The 12,658-nt window shown below is 34.0% G+C and overlaps 1 protein-coding gene across 6 annotated transcripts in view; it reads left to right on the forward strand.

The window, feature by feature from the left end:
- SCN1A (sodium voltage-gated channel alpha subunit 1) overlaps positions 1 to 12,658 on the forward strand; it is a 160,797-nt gene that overhangs the window by 85,209 nt on the left and 62,930 nt on the right. For all 6 annotated transcript variants that reach the window (XM_050752501.1, XM_050752504.1, XM_050752506.1 and 3 more), the window contains 5 exons: positions 4,971 to 5,088; positions 7,156 to 7,246; positions 8,854 to 8,982; positions 10,685 to 10,776; positions 11,644 to 11,913. In XM_050752501.1, coding sequence (XP_050608458.1) covers positions 4,971 to 5,088; positions 7,156 to 7,246; positions 8,854 to 8,982; positions 10,685 to 10,776; positions 11,644 to 11,913 — 700 coding nt within the window. The remainder of the gene's footprint in view (positions 1 to 4,970; positions 5,089 to 7,155; positions 7,247 to 8,853; positions 8,983 to 10,684; positions 10,777 to 11,643; positions 11,914 to 12,658) is intronic.

A 12,658-nucleotide genomic window follows, 5' to 3' on the forward strand; every position in this document is an offset into this window, starting at 1 on the left:
CTAGTTTATAAATGTCTTGGTGTCATAACCTACGTATCTTTGTTTTCTCTTTAGACTGTAGCACAGGGCATTGCAAATATTGTACTAAACAGTTAATATGTGTATTTTGAATTGAAATCAATTGAAATTAACAATTGGACCTAAACTAGGTCCCTGCTCATTTCTGGATGTCTGCAATGCTCATACATAATTACCAACTTATTGTATATATGCTCAATAACTTTGGTACCTGTATATGAAGACATAAGTGACAAGGTACAACAACCCCTATTGTATGAATGTTACATTCCTGCAAATAAGTCCGTAAAGTGATTTTTCGTATATAAAATCTAGTTGCTACCTCAGTCACAATGCCATACTTCAAAATTTGTTTTGAAACAGAAAATTATCCACGTGTTAAAATGATGTTATTAATTTCTAACAGTTCTATTTCTTTGTAGAACTGCAATTAAAGCATTTGTTTTGGCCCTATAACAAATGAACTGAAGGACAAATATTAAGAATAATCATAGGTGTGACTGAATTGTACTAAACCACAAAGTCTTGCCGCTTGTAAGTGGAGCCAGTCATGTCAATGTTCCTATGAACCTTGGGCAGTAAAGATAGGTTTGTTTCCAGCTAGATGCTACTGTATAAACCTTTTCTCTTCCACCATCAACTTTGAACTGTTTCTTTTTTATTCAAATGACTTAATGGAATAAAAATTTTCCTGATAAGTTGTATTAATGAAATCTTTGTTGAACTAATTAGATTTAAAGGATGCTAAGATACTTCACTATAATAAGCTAACCAATACATTATTTTAAAAAGTTTTTAAAAAGTCACCCAATTTAATAGTTCATAAATCTTGATTAGCTTAAAGCTGCATAATATTTGTTTATACAGTTTAAGGTACAGCAATATCTTAGCTAGTCTTTGAACTCTTCCCTCTTGGAGCCCTTTCTTATATGTATAGCAGGGAAAGCAAATATCTATATATTTGAAAACTCTAGAGCTACTTATTGGTTGTAAGTAAACAATATTTCCTTCAGACTCTTCCCTCCCTTCAATATCATCAATACCACTAATGGGAGAAAGTTGTATCTGAGAGTCCTTGGAAACAAGTATCCTTTTATTAATTCTTAACACTTATAAACTGAATGATTGGCTTCTTGGCTGTATAAGCAATTACAAGGAGGTAAGATACAGACAGTTGAGGAAATAGACATAAGATCATTACAAATAATAAAATTGACATTCCAGATGGAACTTACTCTGACATGAAAGTGCTATCATATTTAAAGTTATACATATTGGGTTGCTATACATGTCTGGGTAATTTTGCTTTATTGGAAGGCTGTTTAAAATCCATCAACACCTTAAAGCTACATCTATGAAGTTTGCACGTAAGCACGTATGTTTCAATCTGAGAAAAGTGGAGCTCTCACAGAAGAAATCCTATAAAAAATGGTCCTTTACTGTTGGCCTTATTGCTAGCTTCCTGGGTAGCAAGGATGTCTTGCACAACAGTATGTCTTATGAAAAATTAAAGCAAAACAAATACCGTTGTCAGTAAAACCTTATTAATTCCATTTATAAATTCAACTTGCAAGTGTTTTCCATTGCATTTATAAATCTTGTTACAAAATAATCTTCTACACATTCTTTAAATTTTATAAATGAATAAAGGGAATACACTGTAAAAATCAGTAAATGTTTTCATCTAAGGCTTGAATAATTGATAATTATGCCCATTTGTTTTTAACTTTTGTGTCAAAGTATTAATTTTATCTATGTCAAAGGACTTTTAGATTTAGAATCACATGTAAGCATTGGGAGTGCTTTGGTTTCATTAAACTCACCCTTGCTGAGTTTCTGCCCTTTATACCTCCTTTTATCTTATTTTTTAAATTGACACATAATAATGGTACATATTTATGAGGCATATAGTGGTTTCAATACATATGATGTATAGTGATCAGATCAGAGTAATTAGCATATCCATCATCTCAAACATTTGTCACTTTTTGTGTTGGGAACATTCAATATCTTCCTTCTAGCTATTTGAAACTATATAATAAATTATTGTTAACTACAGTCATCCTACAGTGGTGTGGAAAGCTAGAATGTATTCCTCTTATCTAGCTGTAATTTTGTGTCCTTTAACAGATTTGTCTCTGTCCCCACTTTTCCCCTATTTTTGTCTAGAATCCTCCGCTCTTTTTACTTCTAGGCTGACTCCCTTTTTGGACCCTTTTGTGTTTGGTTTCTGAATCTTGCCTCTTTTACTTTTTAGTACTCGGGGCAGAAATGCTCCCCTCCCTTCTTTTAGATCTCTAGCTTTTCCTTTTACTTTACCACTCCCTGTCTGTCTTTTCTGTTTTGGTCATCTATTACCTCTGGTCATGGTTTGGGCTGAACAGTGGCCGAGGAGCCAGCATCACAGGTGTTTTCTTCTAAGTATGGTCTTGTCTCCTTAGGATGAGCCTGGTTATTTTCCTTATCCACGGAGGTACAAACAGTACCATCTTGATTATCCTCACACTCCAGCCCATGATTTAGGCCATCTATGGATTGTCATTTCTTTCTTATTATCTCTTTGTATCACTAGTATTTGTTTCAAAATTGGCTTTTAAAAATGAAGAGATTCTTATTTTAAAATATATATATATATTTATTATATATATATATATATATATATATATATGTATATTCTGTGTTATATTTTTACTGGTTCTCCTACCTGAGCCCCTAATATTTCTTTTTCTTTTTTTCTTTTTTTTCTTCAGATAGAGTTTCGCTCTCATCACCCAGGCTGGAGTGCAGTGGTGCGATCTTGGCTCACTGCAACCTCCGCCTCCTGGGTTCAAGCGATTCTCCTGTTCTCCTGCCTCAGCCTCTCAAGTAGCTGGGATTACAGGCACCCGCCACCAGGCCCAGCTAATTTTTTGTGTGTGATTTTAGTAGAAATGGGGTTTCACCATGTTGGCCAAGCTGGTCTCAAACTCCTGACCTCAGGTGATCTGCCCACTTTGGCCTCTCAAAGTGTTGGGATTACAGGCGTGAGCCACTGTGCCCGGCCGTCTCAGCCCCTAATATTTATATCAGATTTTACTCAGCATATTTTGGGGGAAAGGAAGTATATGCAGTATGTTTGAAAGGTGAATCATATTTAGTCCTGAGCTAGCTCACTTTGGACCTTTCTGTGTCCACGTGCTCATATTCCCTACGGCAAAGGCATTTGCATTGCACAAGTCTGTTCAGATTTACGACGATCTCACAATGTCATTCAGGGATTCATTCAGGGACAGAATCCCTGAATGAATCAGAGAAAAAGAGGGCTAAGTATTGTTGACACAGGTGATTGTTCTTCTAGGAAGCACAGGTGAAATTCTCCCTTCCTTCAAATGGACTTTGTGGTAAAGTTCTATCTGTTTTCTGGACTCATACTCCTTCAAAGATGATAGAGGGAATGCAGGCAGAGTTGAGACTTGGAGCAGTGCTTCTCAAACTCTGTTGAGGAGGTGAGGTCTCTATTCTTCTGTAAAATGAAGTAAAAATTAATTTCTAGAAAACTGAAATGAAAAACAGGGCCACAGCAACATCCCCTTACTTTTTTATTATTAAACAGACACAGCATTAATTGGTCAAATTGCCCTACAAATTTGTAAACGTGGACTCTCCATATCTCTACTTAACCAGTACCAGTTGGGGGACCATACTTTCACAGCCAGTTTAGGACACTTCTACCCATACCAGATAGAAAGTGCTTAATTTTAAAAAACCAACTCCATAAATATTTAGTGGGTAGAGGGGTGGGAGGGTGGGTTTGCTTTACTTGAATTTAGAAAATCCTGCAAGTATAGGGGAAATCTGTTAATGAGCTAAGACTATAGACAATTAACTATTATCAAAGATTCTTAGCAGAAAATAAACAAAAAGTTAATGCTTGCTATATCATAACATGATCTGTGCACATATGCATCCTAAGGCTTAAAAAAGAGAGCTTTTGAAGAATGAGTGAATTTAAAATGATGCTTAAAATTTCCTTCCACAAATATCTTCTTCACAGAGAGAAAGGCTTTCTCCCTGGCTCTGTCTATATAAGTAAGCACCTTGGGAAACACTGAGCCAGAGTTCTTTTTACACCCTTGCATGTTGCTGCTTTAATGTTTTATCTGCCCACTGCCAATTGATCTCAAATAAGTCTAATTTTTGGAAGGAATTTCATTCACATTCATGGATCCTGGATTCTTTAGGGGCTTTGAACTTTTCCTCTGTGATAAGAAAGCACCACGTAAGATAGGAAGTCAATTGGGATTAGAATTCAATATGTCAGCTAACTCAGAAATCCCAGTACAGAATTTAGCACTCCTGGTCAACGGATGCTCTCCAGGGAACTTGGCCTCCGGAAATCAATTATTGGATTACATCCATCTAACCCAAGAGTGGGTTTGATGATGACTGTTTTTATTTTCTATTATGAAGAGAGTGATAATGTTTATTTTATGAGGATAGATGGTAAAAACAATCTTTATTTCAAAAATAGTATCAGTTCTATTGAATGATTTTGCGTTCCACAGGATTAATTTTCAAGATACTTGAATTGGGAAAGCTGAAATCACTATAAAAAGAATGTAGTGCCTTAAGTTTTTTGGAATGAAATGAAATGTGCACCCATTTAAGACTTTCATTTAACTCAGACACTTAAAATATCAAGAAAATAAATGACTTCTTTTGGCTAATTGTCTTATGTACAATAACCTTGAGGGTAAGTATCAGGTAAAAGGTAAGTGGTATCATTGGATTTCCTCTCTAATTAAGAAGAGATCCAGTGACAGTTTGTTTTCATGGTGCACATTAGAAATTGTGATTGTGCTGCTTTCTCATTTAACTTTAGAATAATTTATTATGACAAGTAACAGAAAGTAGATAACAGAGTTTAAGTGGTTTATACTTTCATGCTTGTATGTTGTGTTCCTGTCTTACAGACTTTTATAGTATTGAATAAAGGGAAGGCCATCTTCCGGTTCAGTGCCACCTCTGCCCTGTACATTTTAACTCCCTTCAATCCTCTTAGGAAAATAGCTATTAAGATTTTGGTACATTCATATCCTTTTTCAAGTGATTAATATTAACTATTTGTACATAATCTGTAAGCACTTTGTAGCTAAATATCAAATTAAGTTGGGAAATGTCCATATTCTATAGTTTTCATCACTCTCATTTTGCATCTTTGTCATATAAGCCTCATTCTTAAAGTTCATTAATCACATAGACATTACTGAAACATTCAGTCTTTAACATTTTATATATTATGTATAAACATGTATTTATGTACTTTTGTTATCTGTCTAAAAACACTTATATGTATTGAATCCTACAAATCTAAAGTAAGATAATCATATTTACCTTTACCATCTTTATACAAAGTTTGTGATGGTGTAGAATTTGCGGTGAGCAATGATATAATAACAGAAAAATCTACTTCCACACCCAAGTTTATCCATAGTTATGATATAAAACACTTCAATGTATCTTAGAATAAATCTTTAAGTATATTTTCTGTCAGAGAATGTCAAGAGTCTTTGGCCAGTACTTAGTTAATTCTTGAAATTTCCTGATGATTTTTGTGAAGGAAGAACTGGAATGTTGGCTGAATTTCAAATTCAAGTCATGAGTTATGATGCTGCCATGCAAAACTGATGGCTTAGTAAAGACTCTGGAAGTTAATGAGAGAAGTTGGCATATATTTCCAAATGGTCTTAAGGGATTTGGTTTCATGATTCATGGTGTTAAAAAGGACTTCACAACTACATTCATTTGTTGATCAATTTAGCAAAACAATTCATTTCTAAGTGTATCTTGTTTGATAGCTTTGACAATAATAGGTATTCAAAGACCATTATAATTATCATAAGCTCATACTATTTTTTAAAGGATTCTAAAATTTAAAAAGCCATTCTAATTTTAATATGATAGCAAGGCATTTCTTAGTGGTATAAATATGCTATTACTAAAATTAAAAGATTTGAAACATAAAAATCATATGATCAGGGTTTTTACACTTACGGAAGTTTCCTTATCCCAGTTTGTATTCGTAGTGCCATCATGTGGTCATTTGATGAAAACTTTCTTTTTCAATTATGGAAAATTTTTGTTTTGGCAGTAAACTATAGTGGAAAGAATATTGGATCTTAATGCAGGAAACTTATATTCTAGTCCTGAGCCCTTTATCTAATTCCTCTAGAGCTTAGTAAGGCCTTATTTTCCTGATTTTTAAAATATAGTGATAAAACTTATTTTTTAGGGTCCCTTTCAGTTTTATAATTCTGTTATATCTGTTCATTTGTTTTAGCTGCCACTTAGAGTATATTTACTTATGCACAGCGACTGTTCCAAGCATTTCCAATATATTAACTCGTTTAATCTGCATGTAAAAATGATTACATTACAAAATGAGTATATTATTAGCTCCATTGTAGAGAAGTAGGAGGAGATACAAGGCAATGGGACAGAGAGGTTGAGTCACTTGGCCAACATCACTTTGCTGTGTTGCATTTTAATTACATTCCCATCATGTTAAGTGCCAATCTTCAAGAATACTCACTTTTAATGTTATCGAATGCTGCTGCACTTGCATAACTCAGTTGAAATAGAGCAGCTGAACAATTAGCATCGTGCCGTACTTTGACTACAAATTGTTTTCATGCATTGAACTATGTTGGATAAGATGTGTTTAAGAAATTACAATATTGCAGATAAGTGGTCTTCCTCAACAATTTACTAGTTTATTTGCCTGAATGAGCTCAAGTCAATACTTTCTGTTGAAAAACTATGCAACTCCAGGTAGCACAAAAATAGTCTTCCCACGGAAGTTCTCTGGGAGGTGAATATATTGATTTAATAATAGTTGTAAAAACAACACCTTATACTGATATAATGCTTTTATATACATTATCTCATTTAATCTATACAAATACTCAGTGAAGGTGATATTATTACCCACATTTTACACATGCAGAAATTGAAATTTAAAGAGATTAGATGACTTGACCACAATACATTTATCCCTGAATTTTGGCTAAGCTGCAGTTTGGGCTTTTCAGTGTTAGCTTTTTGTAATATAGCACTTGGATTTCGATTTTCTTTTGTGCGTTCCTTAACAATAACCTACATTATTCAGCATGCTAATTATGTGCACTATTTTGACAAACTGTGTGTTTATGACAATGAGTAACCCTCCTGACTGGACAAAGAATGTAGAGTAAGTTCAACTTATATTTTTAATAACATATCTACATTTGGGAGTTTGAAACTGTGTCTTATTGTAGTTTTAAAAATAAAACTGAAGAGCATTTTATTAAAGTCATTTCTAGACAAAATTACTCAGCAAGAGGACAATGTTCATTGGCCCTCAGGCCTGCTGGCGTTATACCTGATTATTGCTCTCTTTCGCCTGTACCTGGTGTTTACCAGAAGACCAGCACTCTTGGACATTTACTCCTTTTTCTTTAAAATCTACAGTAGCCAAACCAAATGTGGTCAAAGCAATTGCAGAAAAGAGACAGTATGGTAGACCTTTGTTCCAGTTAAATTCCAAATAAATTCATTGAGTCGAAAATCAAAAAGAGTTAGTTACAAATGCCATATCGAACCTCACAAAGTTTTCGTTGCCAACAGGCACATTCACTTCATGTCAAGTCAATATAGTTCCAAGCGTGTACACCAACAAATTGAAAAATAATCCAAAGTTTCAGGATTGTAGAACTTGAAAATTCGGTAGACTGAAGACTAAACTAACAGAAGTGGAAATTTTGAAGAGTGTTCAGAAACCAGAAGCATTACTAACTATACTGATGGTGTCTCTGTTCTGGGGATACCTTCGAGGCAGAGAGGCCAGATTTGTGATAACTGAAGTTGGGCTACTCTAACCATAGCTGCTCATCTGCCCACACTTCCTATTTGTAGTGCCTGTTACTATACAGCTGCTGACCTGTAACAACTACAGAAGTATTAGGTTGGTGTAAACATAATTGTGGTTTTTGCCATTACCTTCAATTGAAGGTAATGTTTGTACCAACGTATTTCCAAGAGTGTTTCCTTTCCTAGACACTTCCAGGCTGAAACCAGTAAGAAAAATGACATTTTGAAGAAAATAATAAATATTATATACAAAAAATTCTAAAGTATTGAAGTTAATATGAGAGGCCCCACAGGTTTTCCGTTGCCCTAGTTTTTTTGTGATTTTATGCCACTCTCACACCCCAATTTCTGAGTAGGAGATTTAAACTTTGGAAACACCTAAGTTTCTGAATTATCACAAGAATTTTATTCTAAATTAAATGTTTACTTTTTGTAACCCTAGAAATATTTACTTTGATTTTAAAGAAGTCTTTATTCCAAGTAAGTTAAATTATCTTGTAGAAAAAAAAAAAAAGGCATGCTAGTTTGTCAATTCCCTCTCATTCTTGGAACATCATTAAAATTGAGATTTTTTTTTCCCTGAAAGGAAATCATTTCATGCTTCTGCAATAGTATTGATTGGCTATTCCATCATGTAAACATACTAAATATTTCTCAGGAGACTATGTTTATTTATGTAAATACCAAGACATTTCAGACAATGTCTAGATAGATTTAATATACCTTGTATTTCTCACACTACTCTTAAGACACTTTACAAAACAACTCTTTGTGTGTTAGAAAGTTGAATTTAAATTTAGGGCTATGTTTTATTTGTATGAAAATAAAGTCCATCTGCTTAGTTTTCTTTTTTAGTATTCATCTATTCTGCTGATAGAGTGATAAGAAATTGGTATGCTATGAAAAAACACTGTTACTTTATCAAATTTGTTGGATGCTTGTTTTCAGATACACCTTCACAGGAATATATACTTTTGAATCACTTATAAAAATTATTGCAAGGGGATTCTGTTTAGAAGATTTTACTTTCCTTCGGGATCCATGGAACTGGCTCGATTTCACTGTCATTACATTTGCGTAAGTGCCTTTTTTGAAACTTTAAGAGAGAACGTAGTTTGGTTTTCCATCAGTGCTTATGCTTTTAAGAATAGGCTTGCTTTACCTGTAGAATATTTTGGTGTGATTCATACATTCAAACTCTGGATTTCAATTTAGCACAACAAAGGTCTAAGTGGGATTTCACTATGGCATGAAGGCTTTGCAGTAGTTGAAAACTACAATTTTCACACGTAGCATCTGTCAGAAAATTTCACATACGCCACTCTTCCACACACACATGCACAACACACATACACAAACACATATGAACACACACAATCTCATATCAAAACACAAGCATATTTGTAATACATCTGTGAAAATCACTTTGAAAATTATAGCCACGAAACAGTTCTATTGGCTACACAAATTTGCAATGACCTTGCTCATATTACACACAGTTTCTTTTATTGGTTTGGTAGAATAATCGAAAGTAAGTATCTACTAGCATCAAAATGATCTGACAAATCAAACTAAGAGAAGAAAGAAGATACTTGAAATATTATGTTTTTAATATATTAAATTACTGATTTCTAAGACCTGTAGAGGAGTGCATTCTCTCTGCCTTTCTGTTTCTCTCCTGACCCCTTTTCTTTCTTATTTTCTTCTTTCCTTTTATGGTTTTCTTCATCTCTTTAGTCTCAACATAAACTTCCTTATCCTTATCTCCTATTCATATCCACTCAGTAATATACACAGTTTATGCACTCCCGTGCTTTTTATTCTAGTCACAGACTTCCTCAGGAAGAGACCCAGACAAAGAAAACCATTCCGGACTAAGTGAGAGTAGAGCATAGAAAGAGGCAGCCCAACAACACTTACCCTCAGCCTTCCTTCAGGAGCTGATTTTTTGGCCTCTTACAGTTGTGATGTAGTGGAGAGGAGCAGGAGAGGTGACACTGATATACTCAGGACTCCGAATACTGCGTGTCTGGTTGTAATTTCCTGTCTGATCAGGATGAGCCAATTCTTTGCCAGGTTCTCTGGCCACAGCTCAAAAGAAGGCATACCAGGATTTCCATTTCTTAAGATCAAAATGGCAATAATAATAGGGGCAGCACTGGACCCTCATAAAATATTGTTCTTAATTTGCTTAACTTTTATTTAAAAGTTACACTGGGAAAATCTTATCTCGTATATAAAAGCAGTAAGGCAATCTGCCTTTTCATGCCCAAATTTCTGTTCGGTGATTTCATATATCTTTTTCTAACTAAAACCCTAAACCATAGCCAAGATTTATTTTCTTTTTACAAGTTACACATGATATTGGTTGCATTGCTTCCAAAGTGACAACAATGGCGCCTACTTTATGAAGTTTACATTTAGCTAATGGCCTTAAATTATGTGAACAGAGGATTAGTGATGAAATCTAATTCCTGATTTGCCACTTACAATATTTATCATTTAAAATCACCAAGAAGGTCTTTATAAAAGACCCATGCAAGTAATATAAATCCTGCTAAAATCTTGAATAACTCTGATTTGATTCTACAGGTTTGTAACAGAATTTGTAAACCTAGGCAATTTTTCAGCTCTTCGCACTTTCAGAGTCTTGAGAGCTTTGAAAACTATTTCTGTAATTCCAGGTAAGAAGTGATTAGAGTAAAGCATAGGCTCCTTGTACCTACAGCTTTTTCTTTGTATCCTGTTATTGTGTTTGTGTGTGAACTCCCTATTACAGGTACGTCACAGAGTTTGTGGACCTGGGCAATGTCTCGGCATTGAGAACATTCAGAGTTCTCCGAGCATTGAAGACAATTTCAGTCATTCCAGGTGAGAGCAAGGTTAGACAACGAGACTGACCCATCATATGATTCAGCATCCTTCTCTTTGCTTGGCATTCAGTTTTACCGAAAATCAAGAATCATAAGACTAGGTGTTTCAAAGAAAATGATTCTTATTATTTAGACATAAGCTTTATCAGACTTGGAGTGTAACAGTGTCTTATGTGAGATACTGTGATTTGAGGTCAAGGTGATTTGCACTTACAAATATCATGTTTTGTTTTGTTTTTTCACCATGTTAGTTTTATCAAGAATTTGCTCCCTTTTAAATGTACCAATCTCTAATTTCTTATTCATTAGAGTCATTAATGACTATGTGTATACAATGCAAATCTTCTAAATTTTTTGCTAACAAAAGAGAAGGGAATGAGATAATAAAAAATAGTGTGAGTCTGCATGGAGGATTTATTATCTTAAGGCACAATTATACTGCAAACCACTTTCAGTTGTACAGCAAAATCTTTCTTATTTATAAATAGGAATTTAAAAATATTTATTCAAGTATTTTGTCATAAAACTGACCTCTGACCCTAATGAAAATGTGAGGCAAGCTTCAGTAGCAAAAAGGAAAAAGACAAGGCCGTTTCCTTAATATAGGCTCCATGAAGAACATGAACCTTCCATTACTCTGTCTCGACATAATGGGATATGAATCTTCATTTCATTGCTTAAATCATTACATTTCTGGAATTCATCTTCAGAAGTTCTTCCCCCTTCCATGAAGTGTTGCTTCTCCATTAGCATTGCAAACATCCTTGGACTTATGAATGAAATCTATGTTTTCAAGAAAATTGTGTGAAACTTTTATTATTTCAGATGTGTTAAGTTTTCATAGTAACAGACTTCTTTCTTTCAGGCCTGAAAACCATTGTGGGAGCCCTGATCCAGTCTGTGAAGAAACTCTCTGATGTCATGATCCTCACTGTGTTCTGTCTGAGCGTGTTTGCTCTAATTGGGCTGCAGCTGTTCATGGGCAACCTGAGGAATAAATGTATACAGTGGCCTCCCACCAATGCTTCCCTGGAGGAACATAGTGTAGAAAAGAATATAACTGTGAATTATAATGGTACACTTATAAATGAAACTGTCTTTGAGTTTGACTGGAAGTCATATATTCAAGATTCAAGTAAGAATTATTGTTATGTACATTTCCTTAAAAAGTAGAATTGGATTGTTTGTAACACAAAGGATAAATCCTTGAGGGGCTGGATATCCCATTTTACATGATGTGATTAGTACACATTGCATGGCTGTATCAAAACATCTCATTTACCCCATATATACAAACACCTACCTTGCACCCACAACAATTAAAATTTAAAATTTAAAACTAACGAAATAAATAAAATACCCTCTAAAAAATAATTACTGTTATGTATATTTAGTCTTTTCATTGCTAATGTGCCTTCCATCTAGGCATGAAAATGTTTTTAAATGATCACATAACAAGACGTCATCTTTTAGAAAATTACCTAATCAAACTATTTAACAATATTTAAAATTATATTTTATTTGGTATTTCTATCCTCTGGATTTTAAATAATAGATTATTTATATTTCTGGAACTAATTTTAAAGAAGAATTTTGTTAATCACCTTATCAATGGCTTACACATACATTTAACAATTTTGTTCATAACTACTCTAGTTTTGACTCCTCAATGCCATTTTCTATTTTATCATCATTTGGAAGCCTGAAGAATTCAGCTAGAAAGAATTTTCCTAGGATCCTTTGTTGTTTCCTGTGGTAATTGATATAATCAAAGGAGATAAAACATGTGAATGCCCTTTGCGAATTCTACAGTACTATGCAAATGTAACTCATTATACACTAATTACACAATGTCTCTTATGTATCAGAAACTTTGTAGT

This window comes from Macaca thibetana, chromosome 12 (assembly GCF_024542745.1).
Source record: "Macaca thibetana thibetana isolate TM-01 chromosome 12, ASM2454274v1, whole genome shotgun sequence".
Lineage (NCBI taxonomy): Eukaryota > Metazoa > Chordata > Mammalia > Primates > Cercopithecidae > Macaca > Macaca thibetana.